At 42.0% G+C, this 25,033-nt stretch overlaps 1 protein-coding gene across 6 annotated transcripts in view; it reads left to right on the forward strand.

Moving 5' to 3' along the window:
- The window catches only part of LOC111870149 (neuroendocrine convertase 1), a 94,602-nt gene that overhangs the window by 36,986 nt on the left and 32,583 nt on the right, over positions 1-25,033 (forward strand). For 5 of the 6 annotated variants that reach the window (XM_023862194.2, XM_023862195.2, XM_023862196.2 and 2 more), the window contains exons 3-7: positions 14,502-14,606; positions 16,408-16,587; positions 18,280-18,426; positions 19,883-20,048; positions 24,561-24,733. In XM_023862194.2, coding sequence (XP_023717962.1) covers positions 14,502-14,606; positions 16,408-16,587; positions 18,280-18,426; positions 19,883-20,048; positions 24,561-24,733 — 771 coding nt within the window. The remainder of the gene's footprint in view (positions 1-14,501; positions 14,607-16,407; positions 16,588-18,279; positions 18,427-19,882; positions 20,049-24,560; positions 24,734-25,033) is intronic. The other variant, XM_023862199.2, reaches the window with a different exon arrangement.

Genomic DNA, 25,033 nt, shown 5'->3' on the forward strand with positions numbered 1-25,033 from the left:
TATAATAATAATAATAATAATAATATTTATGTATTTTTCTTCATGTATGTTTTTCTTCTTGGAGGGTTCCTCGCAACCAGTTGCATTTTGTGGCGATTTTCTCCATCGTCCTCTGTCAGATCTCTCTTCCTCATTATTTCCGCTGTAACCTCACTCCAGATTCGTTGTGGTCTGCCTCTTTCCCGGCACCCTATTGGGCTCATTTCGAATATCCGGTGTGGCAATCTGCGATCTCCCACTCAACGGATATTCCCATGCCATATTAATCGATTTTTATCTATCCGAACTATTACTCTTTTCCCACGTCAACCTCTTCTCTAATCCCTTAACTTCGGAATTTATGTTATGATATATTCCTTGCATACATCTCCTGTCAAAACCCATTTCTTTTATTAATAATTTCCTCTATCACAAAATGTATTCACATGACAACAGCAAAACCAACATAAAAGGCATATTACGCAAACGTTAATAATAATGTAACGAATATGACCATTGTTAAGCCAAGGTTCGGTAACCCAATTTCCCGCAGTAACGAACAGACGCGGAATTCCATTACTAGTCAACGGCTTGCCAAACACACATTCCCGTGTCAGCGGATAAAACAGAGTAATACACGAACTGATGGAAATGGGGATGTTTATTCGGTTCTCCCGGAATTTAGTTCAGTTCAAGAGAGTTCGTTCGAGAGTCAGTAATTAGGCATTCGTAAGAGAGTTCAGGGTTTAGCCATGGACAACGGGAGCTGAAGATGTGGTCGACTCGTAAATCAGAACCAAGTCAGTCACGCAGAAGAGAAGACGGTCGTGATTCAGCAAGGAATGGAGCGAGTCTGAGACATTAATCGATTGCGAGCTGTTGTAATTGACTGTAATTAAGATCGATTGTAATAACATTGCCCATAAATCCAGTCATCCAATCCAGAACCATTATTATTCGTCACGGAACCCCAGACACGTGACAATAATCTTGTGTCAGATTACTGGTCTCAGTCTGTTGGCAATACTGAGCCCTCACATGATACCATCTGCTGGCGTTATTTGGAAACAGCCAATTTTCAAAATGGCGACATCCATGTACCAAGGCAGAGAAGCGATCTGTAAACAGATTTTTGGAATCAGAAGTAATCAAGCCTGCTGGAATTTGCCGCAGAATGTTCCCTCATTCACAGTATGTGTAACATCTTTTTTTGGTACAATAGGCCAGAAGTGGCAGCAATACAAGGGACTTAGTCCCACCCCACCAGCAAAAAAAAAAACACATTTCTTTTGTCACAAGACGCACTAAGAGGAAGCTATTCGTATTCGAGTGAGGAGGTCAAGGCGGCAGTACAAGAATTGCTTCAATGTCGACCATAAAAATTCTCTCAGGAATCCAGGCGTTAGTGCAGTGAATATAATGGGGACTACGTTCAATATGTTCAAGTATATTTTCCTTGTTATTTGTCAAGCTAAACTTTTGCGTTTTCAGCTGCATTTATGGTCGATAACTGCTCATATTGTGACATGTAGACTCATTTCTAGGCAACCCCCGATATACTCTTATGCGCACGCAATAATAGAACCAGTGTCGCAAGAGATGTTTTATATTTGGTTCACGTATATCCATTGCTAGGTAACGGGCCAATAAACAAGCATTATTGACACCAGAAGACGTTGTTCTCGGCGTGGTCCGTGCTGAGGAGTAATATTGAAAACAACTGGCACTGCAGTGCAGTTGTGAAGTGCTAAACAAAGATAAACCGAAGCCGAAGAATCTTCATTGCTGAGATTCATACCAGGAAAAGTACAGTGAAAACATTGCAGAGCAATAGAAATTGTGAAGAGCTGTTACCAAGTAATGACAGGTGGAAACAGAGTGAGAAGACTTAGTGTTCAGTGATTTGTAGTATGGATATCAGCCCATTTAAATAAACGATACACTGGAGACATGAATGCAGGAATCCTGTCTGTAACAGGTCATTTGATTCCAGAAAACGCTAGAACTTATTAGTAGAAATACTGACACAATTAAGAACCGAATAATTTGGCAGGAATGGTACAGTTTTGAGGTTTGTTATAATAAAGTGTGATGTGCTTCATGCACATTTAGGTTATGACGTTATTCCCATTCAGAGAAAACTTACAAGCGTTGCGTCAGTAATTAATAAAATGTCAAGAAAAATTATATCTCTAATTGATATTATAAACTGCATTACTAAGTAATTATATGCTCAGGAAATAATATGTTGATTTCGTTAGCGAAGAAGTTTTTACCAGCTATTCCGACTAAATTAAAATAGGTGTCACCGCCTCGACTTCCCACCGCGGAGACCTGTGTTCGATCACCGGACAGGTCACGTGGGATTTGTGGTGGACAAAGTGGCACTGGGGCAGATTTTCTCCGAGTACTTCAGTTTCTCCTGCCAATTCTCATTCCACCGAATGCTCCACACTCATCATCTCTTATCCGGGGCTGGTACAATAGGCCAAATAGTGCCGATGTACCAAGGGGACTCGGTCTCACCCCCACCCCCAAGAAATATAAAAAAAAGCTCAAATTTAATTTTGCTAATACCAAACTCGGCCGCTGATAATTCTGAACCAATTCCATTCACGATCCTCATAATCTCCCAAAGTTCTACTTTAATATTATCCTCTCAATATATTTACGGTCTTTCAAGTAATCACTATTCAAATTCGTCACTATCAAAATTTTTTAAAAATTTGTCTTTCCTATCCGAGCTATTTCACCGTCCTGCATTACACTGCCCTGACCAATACTTTCCACCTAACGATTAGCACATCGGTAACGCTCTAGAATCGTGGCCGAGACGCAGGCTTTTCTGGCAGAGGTTTCTCGTGGTTCTCTTCAGTCTTCCCAGGTAAATACCACTACAGCAACTCGATTACACCCCGGCGGCTCAGGACGAAATTCCTTCCAATTAGTCATTCTTCAACCGACGCTGTGCACTCTAAACACCGAACAAACCGCCGAAACAGAAACACGCTAATTAAATTTCCATTTCATAATGAGCCTGGTGGTGGGTTTGACGTGAGAAAGCAGCGCATTTGGAATATGCTGAGCGCGATATTTCATATTGCATAAAAAAGTGTTACGACTCCTGAACGAATACAGCATCGCAGATGTGTTTTTTGTGGAAGTAGGCGGTGAGTTGCTGGCTGCAGTGTCAGAGAGCGCTCCCTGGCGGTGGCCAGAGTGTCCTGACATTAGCTAGGACGCAAGCCTATCTCTGTTATGTGTGGGGGATGAGGGCAGTCATTCAGTGCCTGGTGTTGATATATGTTGGCCAAGTTAGTGTCAATACATGCACAGTTGGTGAACATCTGTATTCATTAGCGAGGTATTAGAGGGAGCTTTGTACAGAACGAGGCAATGACGAATGACCTCGATCGTGTATAGTGGGTGGTGGCGGTGAGGGTTTGACTAGAGGCAGGATTACACTATGCAATATATAAGGTTTCGATTTCACTCAAATCTGTTGGTCAACCTGGGGTAAGACTAAACAAGTGATATCTGTGCAACAGTGGACTTAGCCATGCTAAGCTCTGTGTGTGTGTGTGTGTGTGTGTGTGTGAGAGAGAGAGAGAGAGAATGGGATTTTAACCGCGTCAGCGGCTACGCTTATTTGCATCTGGTTATGAATCAAATTAACGCATGTATACTAAACCCGGTATTTAACATTGCCACGTGTATCAGTGAATATAGACGGAGTTCGGATTGGTAATTGGATTTATTGGCCACTTACAGGTCGTAAGTACATGTAATTATAACACTGCTACTGATTTTCACACTACAAATCACTCCACGTTAACATTCTCAGTCTATTTCCATTAGTCTTTACTGTCCGTTTCCTGGCAACGGATCTATAACACAAGAATTATAACACTCTCACTTAATCCCACACTCCAAATATCACTGTAGTACAGCACACATAAGCCCTTCAAATCACCCATTAAGTTTTCACAGGACGATTTCTAACTACGACCTTCCAGTGGCTATCTCCTACCGACAACTGAACAGATTACAACTCAACAAAATAATACTACATCTGTGCCACGGGCCTCCAAGCAGTTTTCTATATGCATACAAGTCCTGAATATACCATTACTCGTACGTCCGTGGGAATGTAACAAGATTGCAACAACTGACTTCATCATATGCAATATCAAATGAAGGGTTTTAACCATATTTTACTCCAAAATTTAGTTTTATAATAAGTTTATAATTCATTGTATTTTATAATGTAACACTTATCAAGTATCCAGCTTCACTATCACAATGAAATTGCAGTTCGTAGTGTGTGAATACAGTCATCATGTGTTTTGCCTGATGATGGCTTCAAAAGCAGAAACATGTAGCTAAGGTAATTTTAACCTTGACCGTTATGTTGTTGTGTTACGACGGACTCCAATAAAGAATTGTATATAATAACACAACAGGATGCACGAAATGAAAAATATTAAACTTTAGATTTGCATTTGCATATTTTTCTTTGTTCATGGAAATAAAACATTTGTATGACTGTACTTCTTTTGGCTTATTTTGTACTTTATCCATCGTCTGGTATGTAAAAGACAAAAGACCACGACGTTTCGGAGACAGGATCACTGGATCACTGATTGAGACTAGCTCTTTCTAACGGGCCCAACTGAGTAGGTTTATCCTTCCCTACCCACCTGAAGACGGAGACAGATCCAGTCTCCGAAACGTCGTGGTCTTTTGTCTTTTATATACCAGACGATGGATAAAGTCCAAAATAAGCCAAAAGAAGTACAGTATACACCATCGTCAGAATCCTTTCAAGTCTGTTTGTATAACTGTTTCAGTGTGTACCGATTCAAAATATCTCAGGACCATTGGTTTCAAAATTCTTCTGCCATATTTTCCATTTCTAATCGAGTTCGTATTTGTTCGCACTCATAAGACCAGTAATGCTACTCACATGTCAAGACTACAAATTATTAACCTCCTTTACTTTTATTTTCTCACTCGTCTTCTAGGTGATGTTCAAATATTCATCCTGTTTTACAGTCACTCCACTATGAACTGGTGCAGGCTACAGTGTTGTTATGACCGGATCTCACAGTTCTCACAGCAGTGAATATGGAGAATAATTCTCGGAAGTTATGCCGTGTAGTACGATAGTGTATCGACGTTTCGGAAGAATACGTTGTTTCCATCTTCAGAGTCTAGAATAAGGGAATCAAGCAACCTGCAAAACGCAGTAAATAACTATGTTGGTTCTGTGGTTCTCACGGGGGTGATCATGAAGCGCCGCTTCTCAAACGTAACGCCGTGTAGTCTGGTAGGATTTTACCGGCGTTTTTTGAGAAATTTTCTGATACCATTATTTTCAGTGTTCTAAGAATAAGCCGAATGAGCCGGTAAATCTCTACCAGACTGCACGATATCATCCCAAACTGCGTATAAAAATGTAAGATTTGAGGCTTTCACGCCGGTGATTATGAAGAAAGCAGACTGCTCTTACCGGTTCTCACGGTCTCTTTGCTTGCGGATTTCTTATATTTTTCCTTCTACCCTGAAGATGGAGGCGATACGTTCCTCCGAAACGTCGGTTAACACCACATATACACGGTGCCAAATCCCAGAAGACTGCTTTCTGCATATAAAAATGCCTAGCTCGAAGTCGCATTCTATGAGACTCATGTCGGGGAAACAGTAGGCTTCTTCATGGCATACTGAAAACGCACTTATGGGTACCATCACGACAAAGTGAAAGCAAACAGTAGGAAATAGCGCGTCATGATAGAGAGTGGCTGCAGTACGAGATGTTTGCCTACCTCTCACTGATAATGAACAGATCCGGACTCAATACCTGACGTCACACAGCAGCTGCACGATGTGGCGATGATGACCTATGTAACACCTGAATTCTAATACTCTTTCGCTTCCAGAAGCACCTATTAGCTCCAGTCCTCATTGTGTTCGTTATCTCTATCTCTCTAAGGCTCTGCAGCCATTTGTTAGACCTTGGCCGTTATATACGCAGTCGGTAGGACTCCTTGGACGGGGGATCAGTCCGTCACAATGCCGCTACCTACACACAGAGCAACACAAACATAGAATAAACGCACACAGATATCCATACCTTGAGTGGGTTTCGAACCCTCCACCCCAGCGTTCGAGCGAGCGATGACAGTTCATGCCTTCGACCGTGCGGTCACCGTGATCGACAATCTGTTCGTTATACACGTCCATGTTGCTACAAGAACGGAAGGTGTATTCTAAGAAGTGTAACTGACTTTTCTAAATGTATTCTTTGCTCTTTTGTATACTTCACTGGCAAAGCTCTTAATTGAGATACTCACAAATCTATATTTTAAAAATATGTATCCTATGCTTAACTAAAGAACAGGCCCTGAATATGTATAAGGGAGTGGAGGTATTGCTCTATGCAGTCTCAATCTCAGTAGGTGTGTCTTCATATAAACACAGCAGCCGTTTCACTTTCGAGGAAAGATTACCCCGGCACTCACATGGGATAGGAGGCCGTGTGTAGCCCAGAGTGGTGAAATCTCCTGCCTCCGTGGAGCTACACTTCCACTACCCCATACATCTTAATGTCTTGATGCTTAGTAAATTAAGTACAGAGACAACATAGACTTTACTCTATGAGCACTTGCTCGCGCCGGTTCCTCGCTTGCGGAGTTTCTTCCTTCTTTTTTCTTCTACCCTGAAGATGGAGGCGATAGTTCCTCCGAAACGTCGGTTAACACAATATCTACACGGCGCCACTTCCCAGAAGACTGCTTTCTTCTCAGACTTTATTATTTTTACCCTAAGATAAACTTGTCCCTTTGCACGATCCCATGATAAAATTTGAGGGGAGTAGACATATTTGTATTACGTAAACATTCTTAGGGGTTCGCGGTAGGCACATTTGGTTGAGGCACATTTAATACAAGCTGGAAGGTCTCAGGTTCGATTCCCGATGAGGATATTGGATTTTTCAATTGTCCTAATTCTTCCAGCTGAATTATGGCCCTGTGGTAGACTCAGCCTCTAACACAAATGAGTATCAGGAATCTTCCTGGATGTAAAGAGCGTCCAGCGCGTAAGGGCGACAAACTCACCTCATCTGTGGACCGATTGTCTAGAAAATGTGGGAGTCTCGACGTCTCACAATCCTATGGGCTTCTACGGCCTATTACAGGGATAGCTTTACCTTTCCTTTTTCCTTAGATAGCAGTGGTGAGCTTCACGTCGCCTCCACAGTAACCTTGAGGACACACGCCACGACCCATTGTGTAGGATGCTGGTTGGACACCCAGAGCCTGTTTGGACCCTGTTGACAAGAGAGAAACCTCTTAACCCTGCCGAAGCTACATATCATACTGCACGAGGATCAGAAATTGCTCTTAATCATCATTAAAATTATCTACTTCATTGAAGGTCTTTATTAGCTAGTTCCGGCTTCAAGCCTATTCTCTGACCGTCTTTCCTTCCGTTCAGCGTTTCTTTGCCTCTCTGGTTGGTAATTCTCTAATTTCTTTGGCCAGCCTTGAAGAGTCCATTCTCAAGATGTGATTGTGACACTTGTTTCCGTAATCCTGGATTCTTCCTTCTAATGCATGCATTTATAATGCTTTGCGTACATTGGTACATTGTCTGTAAGGGTACATACAGAGACACGCCTCAAAAGCGCATTTCTGCTGTTTCGGTTTTCCTCCTTTCCGATCTCTTCAGAACCCAGTTCTCCCTTCCATACATAAGCTTTGGAGCTGCTGTTACCTTATAAAATTCAGTCTTTGTATCTTTTCTATTTTCGTTTTTTTTCCTTCTTTGTGTTGTTCCGCATCAACGCTGAGATCTAAACAACTCTTGATCAAGATATAGGATTTTAAGTTCTCACAGCGGTGGTTATTAAGGTAGGCCGCACACCGGCATGCGTGAAGACATGTAACAGTCAAGACACGATTTCTGCGGCATGACGCAAATAAAGGAGCACAGTTGAAACGAATGAGATTACGAAAACCGCCGCACACCGGTCTGAGTCATAATGCTGATGTTATGGCTCAGAACGGTGTGCGGTTGTTTTCATAATCTCATTCGCTTCAACTGTCCTCCTTTCTTTGCGTCATGTCGCAGACATTGTGTCTTGACTGTTACATGTCTTGACGCATGCCGGTGTGCGGCCTACCTAAGAGTTCTGTCTTTTAGGATACAATGCTGTGTAGTCCGTTCCCCCGACGTTTCGTGGGAACAATTCGCCTCCGTCTTCAGGGTAGAAAGATAAGTCATTAAGAAGCAAATGTACAGAGCACTGTTTGCTACCTGCTTCAAGTTAGTTTCTTACTAGGCGATTCTGAAGATAGAGGCGGTATTTTCATATGAAAATCTGTTGAGTTTCACCGGACTACACGGCGTTATATCCAAGAAAACTTCCTGTTCAAGATCTTTGTCATAGCTGAATGATACGTCGCATCCCAGGTAATTAAGATTCTGTACTTTTCCTATTTAATGCTCTTGATCTCATTAATTGAGTGTTGATAGCATCGAAAAATATTTCACATAAAATTTGTACAACGTAATGAGATGTATTTTTAGGCCAGGGGCATTTTTTATCGCATATATATCTATCTATATACAAAATCGCATATTTCGACTTTTAGTTAATGTAAATTAGGTCTATGCTAAACAGATATGAACCCAACCAAGATATATATTTGCAACAAACACATAAAACTCGTTCAGTGTGAGTGCTGTTGACACATTGAATATTGACATTCATATGAACGTGTTCTGTAACCTCTCGCAGTAGAGTTAGATAATTTTGCCTCCGGTGCAAATATTGAACAATTCGCTGCCATCCCTGTCCTTTCATGGTCAAGGTCACCGCCCGGCAAGTGACGGCTTGTCAACCGGAACAAAGGATCTGTGGCACATCATATAAGTGCCGGAATTATTTCGTCTGTAAGGAGAAGTTGCCAAATGCGTGATAACTTTCGTTTTTCTATCATAACCAAAAATGGAGAGCACAGAATGGTTGTTAATGCAAGAAATATGTCTATATAACACATATCGCTCCTTAAATTATATAATTGTATAGTTTTCGGGGAACTCATATGATTCTTTTAAAATTAAATACAATTTTAGTTTGTCCGTAATAGGAGCCATAGGTCCAAATACAACGTTCGCAGGTTGTCAAGACTTGCTGGTTACTGGTAGGCAACTGAACCCACTAGCGATGGATAACCTTGCGGCCTGGAGCAACTAGAGGACACGGGACGCAAGCCGCATGCGATTGCGCTACCCACTGCCTGCAAGTGAGCAACTTGCAGCATGCGATCGCGCCGCGTGAGTCGCCGTTGACTATGGTTGCCTCAATGTAAACCCGCCTTTACCAGTGACTATCTAGTGCTGATGATTTAGTGGCGTGGAACTGTAAACCCGCTTCCTCATGGTGGGGTGCTTAATTAAACACCTAGGCAACTTCACTCTGGTTTCTCATTTCGTGGGACAAGCAACTAACCACTGTTATCTCTTACGAAAATAGGCATAATAGTCGCTTGCATCCACAACCTGGGAAAATTCTCTATTAAGAAATCAATATCCGTATTGAGTTATGGGAATAACTGTTAGCCTACGTTGTTTTCTTTACAATTAAGAGTATTTCATACGACAAGTAGAGAAAACTTTCGACAACGAAGAACTGTACGAGGCGTCGCTTTCTATGCGGTCCGTCTCATATCAAAGGAAAGTGGGCGATTAGTTCTTCCGAGAATTCCTCGTATCTTTTCAGAATAAGAAGAATGGATTGAAATTGTGACTTAAAAGAGGGACAAAACTCTCGGAAGAGCCTTAAATAATAAAGTAAGTAAGTAAGTAAAGCTATCCCTGTAACAGGCCATGAAGGCCCATAGGGTTGTGAGACGTTGAGGGTCCCACATTATCTAGACAATTGGCTCACAGATGGCAGCAAGGTTGTCAGCCTTACGCTCCGTCCGCGCTTTACTCCCCAGGAAAATTATTTAATTAATTCCTGGTATTCATTTCTGTTAGAGGCTGAGTCGACCCCAGGGCCGTAGTGCGGTTGGAAGGATTAGGTCAATTGCAAAAATCCACCTCACCGGGACTCGAACCCGCGACCTTCCGGCTTGTAGCATAGTGCCTCAACCAACTACGCTACCGCGTGCCCCCGTTTTAAATAATACAATTGGGAATTTCATCTTGACCGACACACTTCAGCTATTGCAGTCAAACCCTTCACCTCTGACTCGGAAATGCGTGGAAGGTTTACAGATCGAAGTACAAATGATAGGGATGTTAATAATCAGGGCCCGGATTTTGATGACATGTCATTTTTTTCTTTGTATCCTATGCGATGCTCTTAAATATAAATCTCGGATATGAGCTGCTGGTTACAGAAATGTAAATTTTATAGGTAATTTTTTGTCATTTTTTTTAGATTTTTTTTCATTTGGGGGGTAATTTTTTGGTAAATTTTTGGACTTTTAAGGGTATTTCTTGTCATTTTTGGCCATTTTAGGGAATTTTTCTTCATATTTTTTCTGAAATGTGAATAACATGGAAGCAAAGTGTTTTTATTTTCTCTTTAGGTCATTTTTCTGGATTTTTCGGCCATTTTATAGGTCATTTTTTTAATATTTTCAGGTCATCAAAATCCGGGCCCTGCATATTACATTTTTGGGCCATATTTTAGGTCATTTTTCTGAATTTTTTCGGTCATTTTCAGGTCATCAAAATCCGGGCCCTGTTAATAATACTAATAATACTGAACAGGCTGTAAGTTATGTAACGTTCTAGACTTTTATTCAGTTCGAATTTCGGCCCCTACGTCGACTATCCTTGTTCATATTCTTTCCTCAGTCCTCCGGGCAAATATCGGGATAGTACCCCAAATAGGCAACGGCCGCGTCCTTCCAGATTCTTTTCAATCCATCGTTAATATATCACCCTACCAGATGATGATGATGATGATGATGATGATGTTTTCAACAAATGAGATCCTGTAATGCCAGGAAAAATTAACCCAAAGACTGAATACAGTCCGCACAGAAGTCTAGATCATTACGGCTACACCAAACTGCTCGATATAAAAATGTGATTTAGGTCTGAATGCGGCTTCAGCGTTCCTGTAATGAATACTGCCGCGGCACGTTTTCACTGCAGAAGAATCTATCTTAGGGACAGACAGTAGAAACTGCGGAACTGATTGGCGTGAGGCACGTTCAAAATTGGTCATTCGGAGGTCAGTGAACAGAACTAAAATATCGAACTGCAGTAAGCCAAGACATCACAGCTGCCTAAGTGCTACCATGTGACACTGCAATATCTCCACGAATGGAGCGGATGACCCCTCTGTGTTGTATGTTCTGATNCCGGCTATCCTCCCCCCCCCCACCTCCCATCAAGACCAGTCCCCCTTCCATCACTCATAACAGCCGCCAGAGCGTGCGCCAAACAACTATTCGCACGCTCTCCCGCAAGAGGGCGGTAGATATCGATTTTATATCCCCATTCCTACTCACACCCCCACGAAGGGGAGATTTTGACAGAGGGAAGGGTTGTACCCCACTGCTAGAGCTTAGCTACCTCTTCGCTTCTCTTATTTTCCTAATATAAGCGTCCACACCCGGGTCACCGTGGGCGTTCATTGGGTCGTCACTTAGCGTCAAATCGATATATCGATTGGATGCCGCTTGACGTCATATCGCGGACATGTCGTGGAAAAGCTGTATGCTAGTAGAGACATCTCTCATGAATATTGACAACTCCATTGACGCTCGCAATCGCACAGTACAATGACGTTCGTCCAGATGGCGGCACTAGGAGGTTTTGGGCTCGCTGTGCGCGTCATCATCCTAGTTTCATTATCACAGGGTGATTCTATTTGGTATTTATAGGTAGTGCAGAAAACAAAAGTATAATGGGCAGGCCGTGTCCGTCAGTCCGTCGCCATGATTCACATCCGAAAAATTAAAATTAAATTCAAAGAAGTACATGTAAAAATTATAGAATAAATGTAATATTGATTCTTCTTTATTATTACAACCATATGATGCACGAAGTTCATATTGTCAGGTTCATTTGATCAAAATCAGTTCATTACATACCAAATAAAATGTTCGATCCTGAGCTATACCTTCCACTTAAACGCCTTTTCGGCTTTCTGAATATTTAAGAAACACAATAAAGAATTTTCAAATCCGCGATGTGAAATGTCTGCCGTGTGACTGGTTTAACAGCAATATACTTGTACATGCAATAAATGAATAAACAGTCAAGTGTTTAAGTTATAAGAAGCCGAGTAGAACTCATTTATGAAATGTGGGTACCCAGAGAGCACCTTTCTAGTCATATGTAGCTATTCATATATTCTATATTCAGTGAACATCATTCCTTCACTGCTACTACTACTACTACTACTACTACTGCTGCTGCTGCTACTACTACTACTGCTACTGCTTCTGCTACTACTAGGCTCTTAAAATTTTACAGATCTCAACTAGTTTTGAGTATAGTCCTAATTTTTCGAAGATGCAATCAACCTACTTCTGCAGGTCTAGTCATGCATATGCATATACGCTGCACAGTTATAGACAGCTTTTGCTTTTATGGACCTCTCTTTAAATCGCAGAAATATTTTTAAAATTATGGGATTTAATGGATCCGTCCAGGCCCAAGGCTTTCTGAACATTTTCGTAACAAGCTTATTTTTTTACGGTGAGGGGGAGTTAGCTCCACGCCCAACCCCCGAGCTGGAGGATCACCACTTGTAGGCCCTCCGCGACTGCTTATTTAATATATTCGCAGCTTCCTTCTTACCTGGAGGGTGTCTCCTCCATCCACAACCTGAGGACGAGCCATGCATTGTGACAAGGGAAAACTGCATAATGAGGAGCTTCATAGAATGTACTCTTTTCCAAGTATAGTTACAATGATCAAGTCAAGGAGAATGAGGTGAGCAGGGCATGTAGCATGAATGGAGAAGAGGAATGCGTATAGGATATTGGTGAGAAGGCCAGAAGGAAAGAGACCACTGGGGAGACCAAGGCGTAGGTGGTTGAACAATATTAAAATTGATCTTAGAGAGATAGGATGGGATGGTATGGATTGGATAGATCTGGCTCATGATAGGGGCCAGTGGAGGGCTATTGTGAACACGGTAATGAACCTTCGGATTCCATAAAATGCTGGAAAATTCTCGAGTAGCTGCAGAATTGGCGGCTCCATGAGTAAGTAAGTACTACGTAAGTAAACTAGGACTTTATGGAATGTATAAAACTGTGCATTGTGTGTGCAAATTTCCTAAGTGAAAAATAAATTCTTTGCATCAAATGTATGAGATGGAAATGAAGATACGAGACGGTACAGAGAGGAGGAAGCAAGAACAACGTAAGATATAACGAAAAAGAGAAGACTAAGATAGACGTAAGATGGAAAGAATATTTATGAATTTGTATTTGATGAAGCCCTTGGGTTTCACAAGGAGGAGGATGTTCTGATAGCTGCATAAATAACAACCGCTTTAGAAAGGATCAGTTAGCCTATTTCGAAACAGCTGCATTACTTTCAAATGCGTAGAATGTGTGAATTAAATTAAGATTCATTAGTGAGGCAATAAGGGTTTCCCGCAGGGCAGGCATGAGCCAGCGCTTTCCCTTCTGTTCTCTGTGGTCAGCTGACGCATTATAAGGGCTGGTATTTCTCACACCAGCTAAAGATTTAACTTTGTCAAACAGTTTAGTAGGTAGTTAGTCGCTGGCTTCCCACCGCGGCGGCTCGGGTTCGATCCCGGTTCTGGTCAAGTGGGATTTGTGATGGACAGAGTGGCTCTGGTGCAGGTTTTCTCCGAGTACTCCGGTTTCCCTGCAATCTTTATTCCACCAATTGCTCCACAATCACCCTCACCTATCATCTGGGGCTGGTACAATAGGCCAGATGTGGCCGCAGTACAAAGGTGTTAGTTCCACCCCACTAGCAATAAGAAAATTACAAGTTAGGTAGCTATATGCAGACGTCGTTTGCTGTCTTCTGAGATGTGACGTCGTGTAGTTAATTTAAGGACGCTGTCAGTAACTTACTGTGATTACTGTATCTTAGTGAATAATAAATTTGGGAAAATGTGGACCTAAGCATTAGGATCAAATTTAAGGAACTTCCCCCATGTTTTCATGGAGGGTCTGAAGAAAGCTGCGAAAAAATTCTTGCTTGTTATAATGCTTCATAATATGGTAATTTCCTTTTCAATGATTTGGAGAACTTCTGCATGAATTTTCAAAGAATTCTTCTACCCTGAAAATCAAGGCAGAAAATTCCACCGAAATGCTCTTACCAGTCTACATGGTGTCACGTCCAAGAGACATTAATCTTCATAGTCACAGCCGTGAGAACCATTTCAGCGCAGGCAAAAAAAAAATCTTAAACAATTTCAAAACAAATTGTTACATGTCACACAAACCGCTTACATTCTGAGATTCTCTGCTGAGCCTATGGCGCTATTTCTGTTGCAGGTGACGGGATTTCCAGACACATACAGAATGCTGAAACTAGATCACCCTCCCCTACAAAAGAGAGCATTTCCTCGTCTCACACAGCGACTAGCAAGGGATGCTAGGGTATGTCTACCATTAATCCTTGTATTAGGGGGGAAGTATAGTGAGGCACGTTAGAAAATGTTGTTAATTTGTGATCCTCATTTATTTAGGTTATAAAGTATGAAATATTGGGAGTAGTATAACCACTGTTTGGCACGAGGTAGGCTAGTTAGTTGAGGCATTATGCTACAAGCCGGAAGGTCACCTGTTCAAGTCCCGATGAGGTGTATTTTTTTTTCAATTTCCCAATCCTTCCAGCCGTACTGTGGCCCTGGGGTCGATTCACCATATAAGAGAAACGAATACCAGGAATCTTCCTGGGGAGGGGTGAAAGTTGGCCGACGCATAAGGCTGACAACCTCACCGCCATCCGTGAGCCGATTGTCTACAAAATGTGAGACAGCCTCAACCTCTCATAAGCCTACGGCCTCCACGGCCTGTTACAGGGATAGTTATAACCGCTGTAGTTTTGGCATTCGAACTTTTCCAAAGAAAAGTAAAAGAGAAAATGTAAATGTGTACGTAGACGTAGGTGGATGGATAATATTAAAATGGATCTAAGAGATAGGAAGGGATGGTATGGATTTGATTGATCTGGTTCAGGATAGGGACCGATGGAAGGCTCTTGTGAACACGGTAATGAAGCTTTGGGTTCCATAAAACGCATGGAAGTTCTGGAGTAGCTGCACAATTGGCAGCTTCTCAAGAAGCGCTCAGCTCCATGAATAAGTGAATGTATGTGTGAGTGAGTGGGTGAGTAGAATTGTTGTGATCGAGTGGCAGATTTACGTAGTAAATACACAACAGGATACAGACGTAAGAATGAAAATCAAATTACCTCCACCGGGGTGACTACAAAGATTACTGCCACGTGGGTTGTGACCCTACAGAGTAATGGATATTTGCCAATATTTCGGAGCAACTTGCTACCTTCTTCTTCATGGTGGAGGTTGAAGACAGGAGATTTCGCCGGAACGTTGGTAAATATCTATCAGAACACCCAGAAGACAATGGTCTTCGTAGATAGAAGAAAATGACAACAAGCCAAATTCGTCAACAAAGCCCTCACCTGACACTAATGAATAATTTTAGAATTGAGTCAGGTTAGCGTAGTCGGTATAGCGACTGGCTACGGCCTGGACAACCGAGGGGTCTGAGTTCGAGTTCCGGTAAGGTCAAGATTTCTTTTGGTTCTCCACGTCGTCCAAAACGGCTCTGTAGTTCATCGGACATCCTATCCAATTGGTACCGGGGGCTCTTTCCCCGGGGTTAAAGCGGCCTGGGTGTGAAACTGACCACTCATCTCTAGCTCCTGCCTAGATCAATAAAATATGGGTCTCTATATCCACTCCCCCATACGCCTTAATGGGATAGTGCCAAATTAGTTAAACAAAGGAAGAACTATACCTTTTACCCTCGAAGTAATTATTCTTATCTTGGAACGAACCTAAGAATAGACGCGGAGATATTAATAATAATATTGAAGTACAAATCCCGGAAATGCTTATTATTCAATTTGAGTACAGGTTCCAAAGCAATAATTTTACCATTTGTTTTGTATGGATGACATGAATAGTATCGTACTTTGAAGGGCGAGTATTACTTACGAGCGTTTTGGAACAAAGCGCTTAGGAAAATATCCGTACCTAGGAGGAGCAAAATATGTGGAGCAATTTGGGCTATTAACACAATATACTAAAGCTATAATTAATCCTTTGCTTACTTAAGTACTGTGCCCAGAAGGCGTATGGAGGAGCAGAGGAGAGTTAGATACTCGGATTTATCCCACACAGGAATTAGAGGTTCGCTTTATTCCCAACAGGTGGTATGGGCGGAGCAACAGTTTGCCAAACAGCGAGTAAAGCGAGACTTCGAACCGCCGCTAGATGTCTCTGATATTCCAAGGCCGACGTCGCGTCGGAAAAGAGCTGATCTTGAAGTACCTTCACAGCGGGTAGAAAGACTATTTAATGACGAACTCTGGGACCAAGAATGGTACCTGGTAAGTAATTTGTTTAATATAACGACGAATCTATATTTTATGAAGATTGAAGGTAAAGAAAAGCCCAGAAGGTTATCATTAAACAAACCTAATCAGATTCTAAGCTGTCCTGACAGTGGCGTATAACACTCGGAATTACTCAAATAACATTAGAGAACACAACGTTTCGGAAACTGGATCTGTTGCCGTCATCAGATGAGAGGGGAGGCACTATTTTGTTGGGTTCTTTAGAAACAGCTAACCTCAGTAAGCTATTTGCAACGGACCCAAAAGAGTATGTGTCTCCCCCTCACCTTGGACAGAAACACATCAGTTTCCGAAACTTTTCCTTCTCTGTGTTTTCAGAGTACCGGACCTTAGGCAAATTTAGAAAAAACTGTAATTCCTAACCTACTCAATGTAAGACTAAAATCCAAAGGTTAAACATAAGTTTCCTTTTGAAAGCTGCATATTGTTATTAATATTACGTCTTTACAAAAATACATATAATGCTTCTGTTTTAGCTGTTAAAAAATATTATACAAACTGGCCCATTGAGACTCTCACAGCGGTGATAGTGAACAGTTGTATCTTCTGGGATGTGACGCCGTGTAGCCCGTTAAAAGTCGAAGTTGATTCTCAACGAACTATACCGTGTTATGTCCCAGATGACAGAGCTCTTGACCCACTGGGTTTTGGCTTCAATCTCAGAAGTAAAGTAAAAGTAAAACTATCCTTCTAAGAGACCGTGAAGGCCCATAGGGTTGTGAGACGTTGAAGGTTCCACATTTTCTAGGCAATCGGCTCAAAGATGGCGGTCAAGTTATCAGCCTTACACGCCGGCCGCGCTTTACTCTCCAAGAAAATTCTTTAATTAATTCCTGGTACTCATTTCTGATAGAGGCTGAGTAGACCCCAGGGCCATAGTGAGGCTGGAAGGATTAGTTCAATTGAAAAAATCCAGTGATCTCATTGGGACTTGAACCCGCGACCTTCCGGCTTTTAACATAGTGCCTCAACCAACTACGCTACCGCGTGGTCCCCTGTGTTGATGGGTACCTTCCTAAACCATATGTTTGTGACACACAACAGGATGCACCCGGTGAAGAAAAGACAATCTCAGAAGTACATACTAATAAAATATTGTAATTGTTCCTGAATATTACAGTCTTCTGGGTTATGACGACGTACTGTCGTGGCATACAAGCAAAAATAAAATAAACAAACTCCTTGGCTTGAGACTGCCATTTTTTTGCGAAGTTAGTGCCAACTTTCCCGTCGTGGCATGCTTTCTCAATTTGGTAGGTTGAAGAGTGTAAGGAGAGGAACGAAGTAACATGGCATTCATGAATCTGAGATTTTGTGATCAACGAACGCGTCATAAAGTAGCCTCCCCACAGACGATTACGAGCTTCTATGTTCGTTCTCCGGTGCGTGTGAGAGTATCAGCGTACTGGAGAGATGCACAGTGTGATCTTAGAGATGGTTCCGCCGAAACGTTGGTAAATATCTATAATACTGTACGGCGCCGCATCCCAGAAGACAGTAATCCTCATTTTCACAGTTATAAGTACTTCAAATATTGAGGAAATGTTTCTGCGTGTGGATAGAACATCTATCTTAGCGTTCATGGAAGGAAAATAATTTAGAAGCAGACACTCCTCAACAGCTAGAGTACGTGTTTCAGTAATGTCCATTGTGTTTCTGCCTCAGCAAGACACTCGCACGCGACCGGACCTGCCAAAACTGGATCTTCACGTGCTACCACTGTACAAGATGGGAGTCACGGGCCGCGGTGTAAGAGTTGTTGTCCTAGATGATGGTCTCGAGTACACTCACGACGACATACGAGAAAATTACGTGAGTTTCTGCTTTTACTCTCCTGTTATTCATATTGCATTCTAAGCACCAGACTGACAAACTTAGGAGAATTTAGAAACCATATACTTAATTTAGAAGCCTATGATAACAGTGATTCCTTATATTGTTCGAGTGAGGATTCCACAATCTTTGTTAAGTTTCTCAGATTATTTCAACGAAGTAGCATGAAATTCTAAACTGATAACACCGAGTGATCAGTCTATTGATTATATCACTGCACAAAGTCCTTCTAAATTGGGTCGCACCCTTAAGCAGTCTCTTTATAGAGGCAAGGATTAATTATGCAACAGAGTGCATTGTAATACCGTAAAAAAGGAAGTGGCTGCTATAGAAGTTTAAGACGGACATATTCAGAGACCTTCCGAAAAAACTGCTGAACAGATTGGACACTGTCCTATTTACGGGAGAAGTGTACCACATACAACATTTGCGAAACTGGAAAATGCACTGGAGAAACATGTCTGTCCTTTACTAACACAATTCATTTTGTTTCACAGTTTAATCCGTTGTCGAGAAGCTGTGTTCTCTAACGAGAATTATCTTAAGACTCCATGCCTTGTATTTATAATTGGGACAAGGTATTGGGTTTCCCGGATCAAATAAACGTTAATTAAGGACACGAAGGAAGATCTCATTTGCTTGGGCCGATACATAGGGCAGAGCGGGGGCTAATCGAGGTCTCTTGTGTGGAAACCGATCTGCTCCTCTAAATTTTGTGTTCACTCAGAGGCTTTACACCAACATTTACAGAATGACGTCAAGTTTAACATACGAGCGATAAGTGGGAGTTCCTTCCATATAGGCAGGCAGTGCATACACGCACTACCTGGGTTTCGTGTTTGAATATCCCTGTTAAACCCTGGAACTATAAATAGTTCGCACTTATCTCGTCATCAGATGACTTACAATCATTATACTGGCAGCTTGTGTTTATTATTTTGTACGTAAGGTTTGGATTAAACTCGTGACTTTGTTGCCACTAATCTGTCTATGCAGTAAAATCATAATAATTCCCTGTGCGTTTATGGTAACACAGTACATATATAAAGTTCTCCACAAGCTTGTTACAGGGTGTACTAATTCTACCGACAGATGGGTCTGCCAACAATAGTCTTCCTCTGTCATGAGATCTTATCGTTTTATTGAAAAGTGTGTGTTTAGAAGCCCTTCTCAAACCTTCATTTTGCGTTTTATCTCTATATTGAATGTTATAATTGAATTTTGAGTACAAGCAATCCTTGGGCTTAAAATGAAGGCCTATCAGTATGGTGACAATACACCACTTGAAAAGGAACGTAGAGATAATCCCTAAACGTCGTGCAGCCTATATCGAATATATGCCTAATTCATAAAATAGACAGCGTATAATGTGATATTGATGCAATGAATGAGCCATTGTCAGAGACCTGTAGAGCCATCTGTCCGTGGTTTACAGGATCCAGAGATAAGTTACGACGCTAATGATAATGACTACGACCCGACCCCACGCTATGATGAGGCCCTAACTAATGCGCACGGCACGCGGTGCGCGGGAGAGATTGCCATGTCTGCCAACAACCGCAAGTGCGGCGTCGGCGTCGCTTTCAACGCTAAAGTAGGAGGTAAGCGTCACACAATGTGAGTAGCTACAGCACTGCGTCTGAAACTGCGTAGAATGAATTTACACTACGTCTCCCTCCCGTAACTGTAGGTTTTCTTTCGGGGGAGGGGGGCGTTTTGATCCTTTTACGGAGTTCCACATTACACAGCAAATTATCTGTTGACAAAACTGACATGTATTTCAACATTCCTGTCATGCATAAATAAATTATAAAGATTTTCTGGATTTCATAAAAAGATTCTTCAGTACATATTCAGTTACACGTGAAATTACCTTTGGGACACTTGTAATTGGTGTTGTACGTTTTTATGCCATTTTTAGCATCTATATAAAACATAAGCCGGTCACGGTAGCTGAGCGGTCTAAGGCACGTAATGTCTTCGCTCGCTCGGAAGCCGGGATCGTGAGTTCGAATCCCACACAAGGCATTGCTGTGTAGTGTATGTATGTGTTTATTCCGTGTTTATGTTTCCCTATGTGTATGAAGAGGCCTTGCGAGAAGCTGATCACTCGTCCAAGGAGTCCTACCATCTGTAAAATCGTCATAAAACTGAAAATCACACATCAAGGCACAAGGGGGCTGTAGAGCCAGTGAAAAATAAAACATAAAATATTAACTATAATTAATAATAAGTGTATTTCTCTGCGTCAATTCACTGTCAAAGGTAATCTCCGACATTAAAATATCCATCCCATTAAAACCACTTTACCAGTCGTAAAATCTGGACAGCAAAATACATCACAGCACATATAACTTAGCATTTAGAACATACCAAGTGAAGTCTGAAAGTAGCAAACACCTGTGAAATAACAACAGCAAGATAGTGTAGAATATTTCTTCACCACCACACAAAATACATAATCACCTCCCTTCAAACACCCTAGACATTATATATGTAAAGACACTATTTTAAAGTATATACACAAAATGTATTACAGCCCGAATCTCGACAAAAAATATTAAATATGTAGTTATACTTATTACGTAACCAATATACATGGTCAGCACTCGGATGTTAGTAAATTGGTAAGTGAATATTCCTTGCATTCCATTCACACGACACTTTCTAATTCGTTGCGACAAGGCCGAAACGAATTTGCGGAGCTGTGATTTAGCTCCTTCTAATGGACCAAACTGTTTAGGTACGCCCCATCTGAGCAGACACAGCTGTTAATACCAAACACTTTTTTTTTTAATTTTGGATAGGATAGGATATTTAGGAGTGTGTATGTGGTTCATCAACTGTGCCTGTATCTACTGACGGCTCCCTGCATTGGGAGAAGCAACGAGCAGGTTTCCTAAGACGCTCTGGTATCGTGAAGTAAATCTTGCCAAAATTCCACAAAACTCTTTTTGTCGTCTTTGCTTCTGAACCAAAGGAAACTCCAACTTTCCAAGCCGTACGTGTTTTCACTTTCGTTGGCGAGCACTCATTTTCTGTATCCTGCTCTCCTTCATGTCTGTCTGGGAAAGAAAAGAGCATTGAAGTTCTCCACATTGGCGTTGTGCGTATAGTCACGGGGGAGTGTACAGTGTAGGCTTCAGTATCATCCAGGCTATAAGACATTTTCTGTAATGTCCATCCTGTCATTCTATTTCCTTTGAACCGCTCTACTGAATACTGCACGCTCACCGAAATATCTGTTGTCATTAAAATCCACTTAACGATGTTATTGTGGATCCAGCTGAAGAGAGGAGTTCAGATATATGATGCATGATGACCGCAACTTGCACGATGTTTGTACCGAATTTCATTCATCGGTGTCTGTAATGTCTGTAACTCGCCTCTATAATGGAGATCAGAAGAAGCATATTGAGGATACAGTATCGCGTCAAATAACTCTGTGAAGTAGGATCTTTCATCATAAAGAAATACTGGTTCAGCCGATTTTCATTATCGTGTTCACAAAAGCCTACCACTTGCGTCTCTCCTCAGCCACGTGAATCCAGTTCGCCTGCTCCGGTTTCCTTTAAGATTAAGTAGTACAGCATCATCCTCCATTGAACGTCTCTACTCCCCAAGTGTTTCCTTCCCTTCAGCTTTCCTGTTAGCACTGAATGCAATGTTCTGCCACTACGCCTAGGCTCTTATCTCCTCTATTCATAAAAAAAGAACACGTGTCTGTTTATTTTGCTTCAGCTTCGTATATTTCCACACCGCTGAACTTATTTGGACAAAGTGGTGTACGCTGGTAGAGAACTTCGCTGGGGACGATTTAGACACTAGAAAATATGCATGGGTTCGAGTCCAAGAAAAATTATTTTCCCATTTCTTCCTTAGCAGAAGGTAAATCTAGAAATGGTAAATATAACCTTGACCCTATGCCTAATTAATTAAGCCCCACGCAATGAAGACGTACGTGGAGAGGAGGTAAATCAACCTCGACAATGGATGGAGCTCAGTGGTCTGCTTCACACCCCGGCCTCCTTACCCCCAGGAAAGAGCTCTTGGCACCCCTTGGAGAGGGCGTCAGGTAGACCCCAGAGCCGGACTGGACGCTATGGAATAGAGAAAAATCTCTTGGCTCTGCCGGAAATAGATTCCTAGACGACCAGTCGTACCCAATCCCTACACTGACTGAGCTATCCCGGATCATCTCAGCAAGGACATTTGGATAGTTTCAACACTAGAGTCGTCATAACAGTGGGATAATGACAATTATGGGACCCTTGGTGGGATGGTGGGAAACCCCGAAGTGCCTTCTGCTGTTGTCACAACATGAGGAATACCGAACCTATTTTCTGTCGTTAATAGGATGCGTGGGGGGAAGCAAAATTCTGCCCCTACTAGAATGCAAGAGAAAGTCAAAACTGTCTTCTTTCGTTGCTAGGGTGCAGGTTCGGGATCCAAAATACCGTCTGTCTTTGCTGGAATTTAGAAGAGAACTACATTCTGGGGCGGGGCCGAAATTAAGATTATCTTCTGCCGTAATGAGTAGTAGAATGAGACTTTTTTGTTTCTTTGGCACTACAGCCCCAGTGGGCCTAGGCCTACCTCCATGAACTCCGTTCACTTCGGTTTTTCTAGATCTTACACATTCGGTAGGACTCCTTGGGCTGGTGATCAGCTCGTCGCAAGGCCTCTACCTGTAGACAAACACAGAAAAACGCACACAAACATCCATGCCCTGAGTGGGATTCGAACCCACGATCCCGGCTTCCGAGCGAGCGAAGATAGTGCATGCCTTAGACCGCTGGGCTACCGTGACCGGCAGAATGAGACTTAGTGTGGAGTAATCTGTAATATGGAAATCAGAATTGGTGTTATAGTTACTTGTAGCTGCAACTTGTAAGTGGTCAATAAATCTATTCACCATTACAAACCCCGTCTATAGTCACTAATGCACGTGAGAATATACCTACCCGTCAGAAAATCTAGGTCAATTTTTCCATGATGTCTGTACTTTCCCGTATATACTGCTTACCGACAAATGAGAAAGCCAAAGCTTTCTTTTAACCCTAAGAGAATGGTCACCCAGCAGGTGTCAGTTGGGTTCACACTGTCTTGGTAGAAACAGCCATGATCAGTTAATTCTGGAGTAAAATTATAGTTTTCCTGCTGAAATTTCACTGACAGATCTCTAGAACGCAAATACGACTCGCATATTCACAATCTTACATCCCTAGGGAACTCGGGAGCAAGCTGGAAGTGTCAGAAGGATTACCCGAGCGTCCCTATGTGCGTGAGAGAGATTAGCAGGATGTCACTGTATGCGTCAGAGAGCGAGAGAGAAATGGAGGTTATTGTGGTCCGTTTGAGGGTAGAAATATAACTGAACAGAATAGCACGTCTAATGATTATCACATGCACTCATACATTAAACGCTTCTGTAAGAAATGCGGAATATTACTTACTTACTTACTTACTTACTTACTCACTCATGAAGCTGAGCCCTTCTTGAGGAACCGCTAATTCTGCAGCTACTTAAGAACTTTCCAGCATTTTATAGAACCCGAAGGTTCATTACCGTCTTCACAAGGGCCCTCCACTGGTCCCCATCCTGAACCATATCAATCCAATCCATACCATCCTATCTCTCTAAGATCCATTTTAATATTGTCCACCCACTTACGCCTTGGTTTTCCCAGTGGTCTATTTCCTTCCGGCTTTCCCTCCAATATCCTATATGCATTCCTCCTCTCCCCCATTCGAACTACATGCCCTGCCCTGCAGAATATTACAGAAATTAAAATGCATGATACGAAAATAATAACGCTTTCTCGATAATTTAGTTTCGTAATATATTCTACTTATGCCCTTGTAATGGCAGTTGCTCAGAGTATTACAGTATTAGAACGTCGCGCACAAACCCCATAATCCACAAAATCTAACCAATTACCCCATTCCTACATATGACAGATAATTTTGCTGTGAGTAATATAGTACCTACCCTCTCGTGTCCAGTTCCCGGAACCTTGGAGTAACTACCCCTTCGCTTGACGGTTCCTGAAGCTGGTGAGAGAATATTCGGACTGAGCATATTTTATTGAAACCACTTCTCTGGTAAACAGGCGTGCGTCTTCTTGACGGAATGGTAAACGACCGTGTCGAGGGCAGCGCACTGGGATACGCGTTCGATAAAGTGGATATCTATAGTGCTTCCTGGGGTCCAAATGATGACGGTAAAACGGTCGAAGGTCCAGGACGCCTTGCCCAAGAAGCTATTGAGCGTGGAATCCAACAGGTAAGCCGGTAAAGGTGAAATGCTCTAGCAAAATGTTTAGGTCACTTGTATCATCATTATCGCCTCGACTGATGCCAATGAGCTTGAGGGCATCCATCAAAAGTTTCCGTCCGTCTGTTTTTATCGTTTTTCCCCTCATATTTCATATAATTATACTGATGCTTTAGAGAAATTAAGTCTACAATCTTTACATAAACGGAGACATCCCCCTTGATGCCCTTTTTCTTGTTCAGGTCTTTCGTGGTCTTAAATCCTACGCTTCTCTTTTGGAAAATGTTAGCCTTCGTGTTCCTCCCAGCA

Source organism: Cryptotermes secundus, unplaced genomic scaffold (genome assembly GCF_002891405.2).
Source record: "Cryptotermes secundus unplaced genomic scaffold, Csec_1.0 scaffold634, whole genome shotgun sequence".
NCBI classification, from domain to species: Eukaryota; Metazoa; Arthropoda; class Insecta; order Blattodea; family Kalotermitidae; genus Cryptotermes; species Cryptotermes secundus.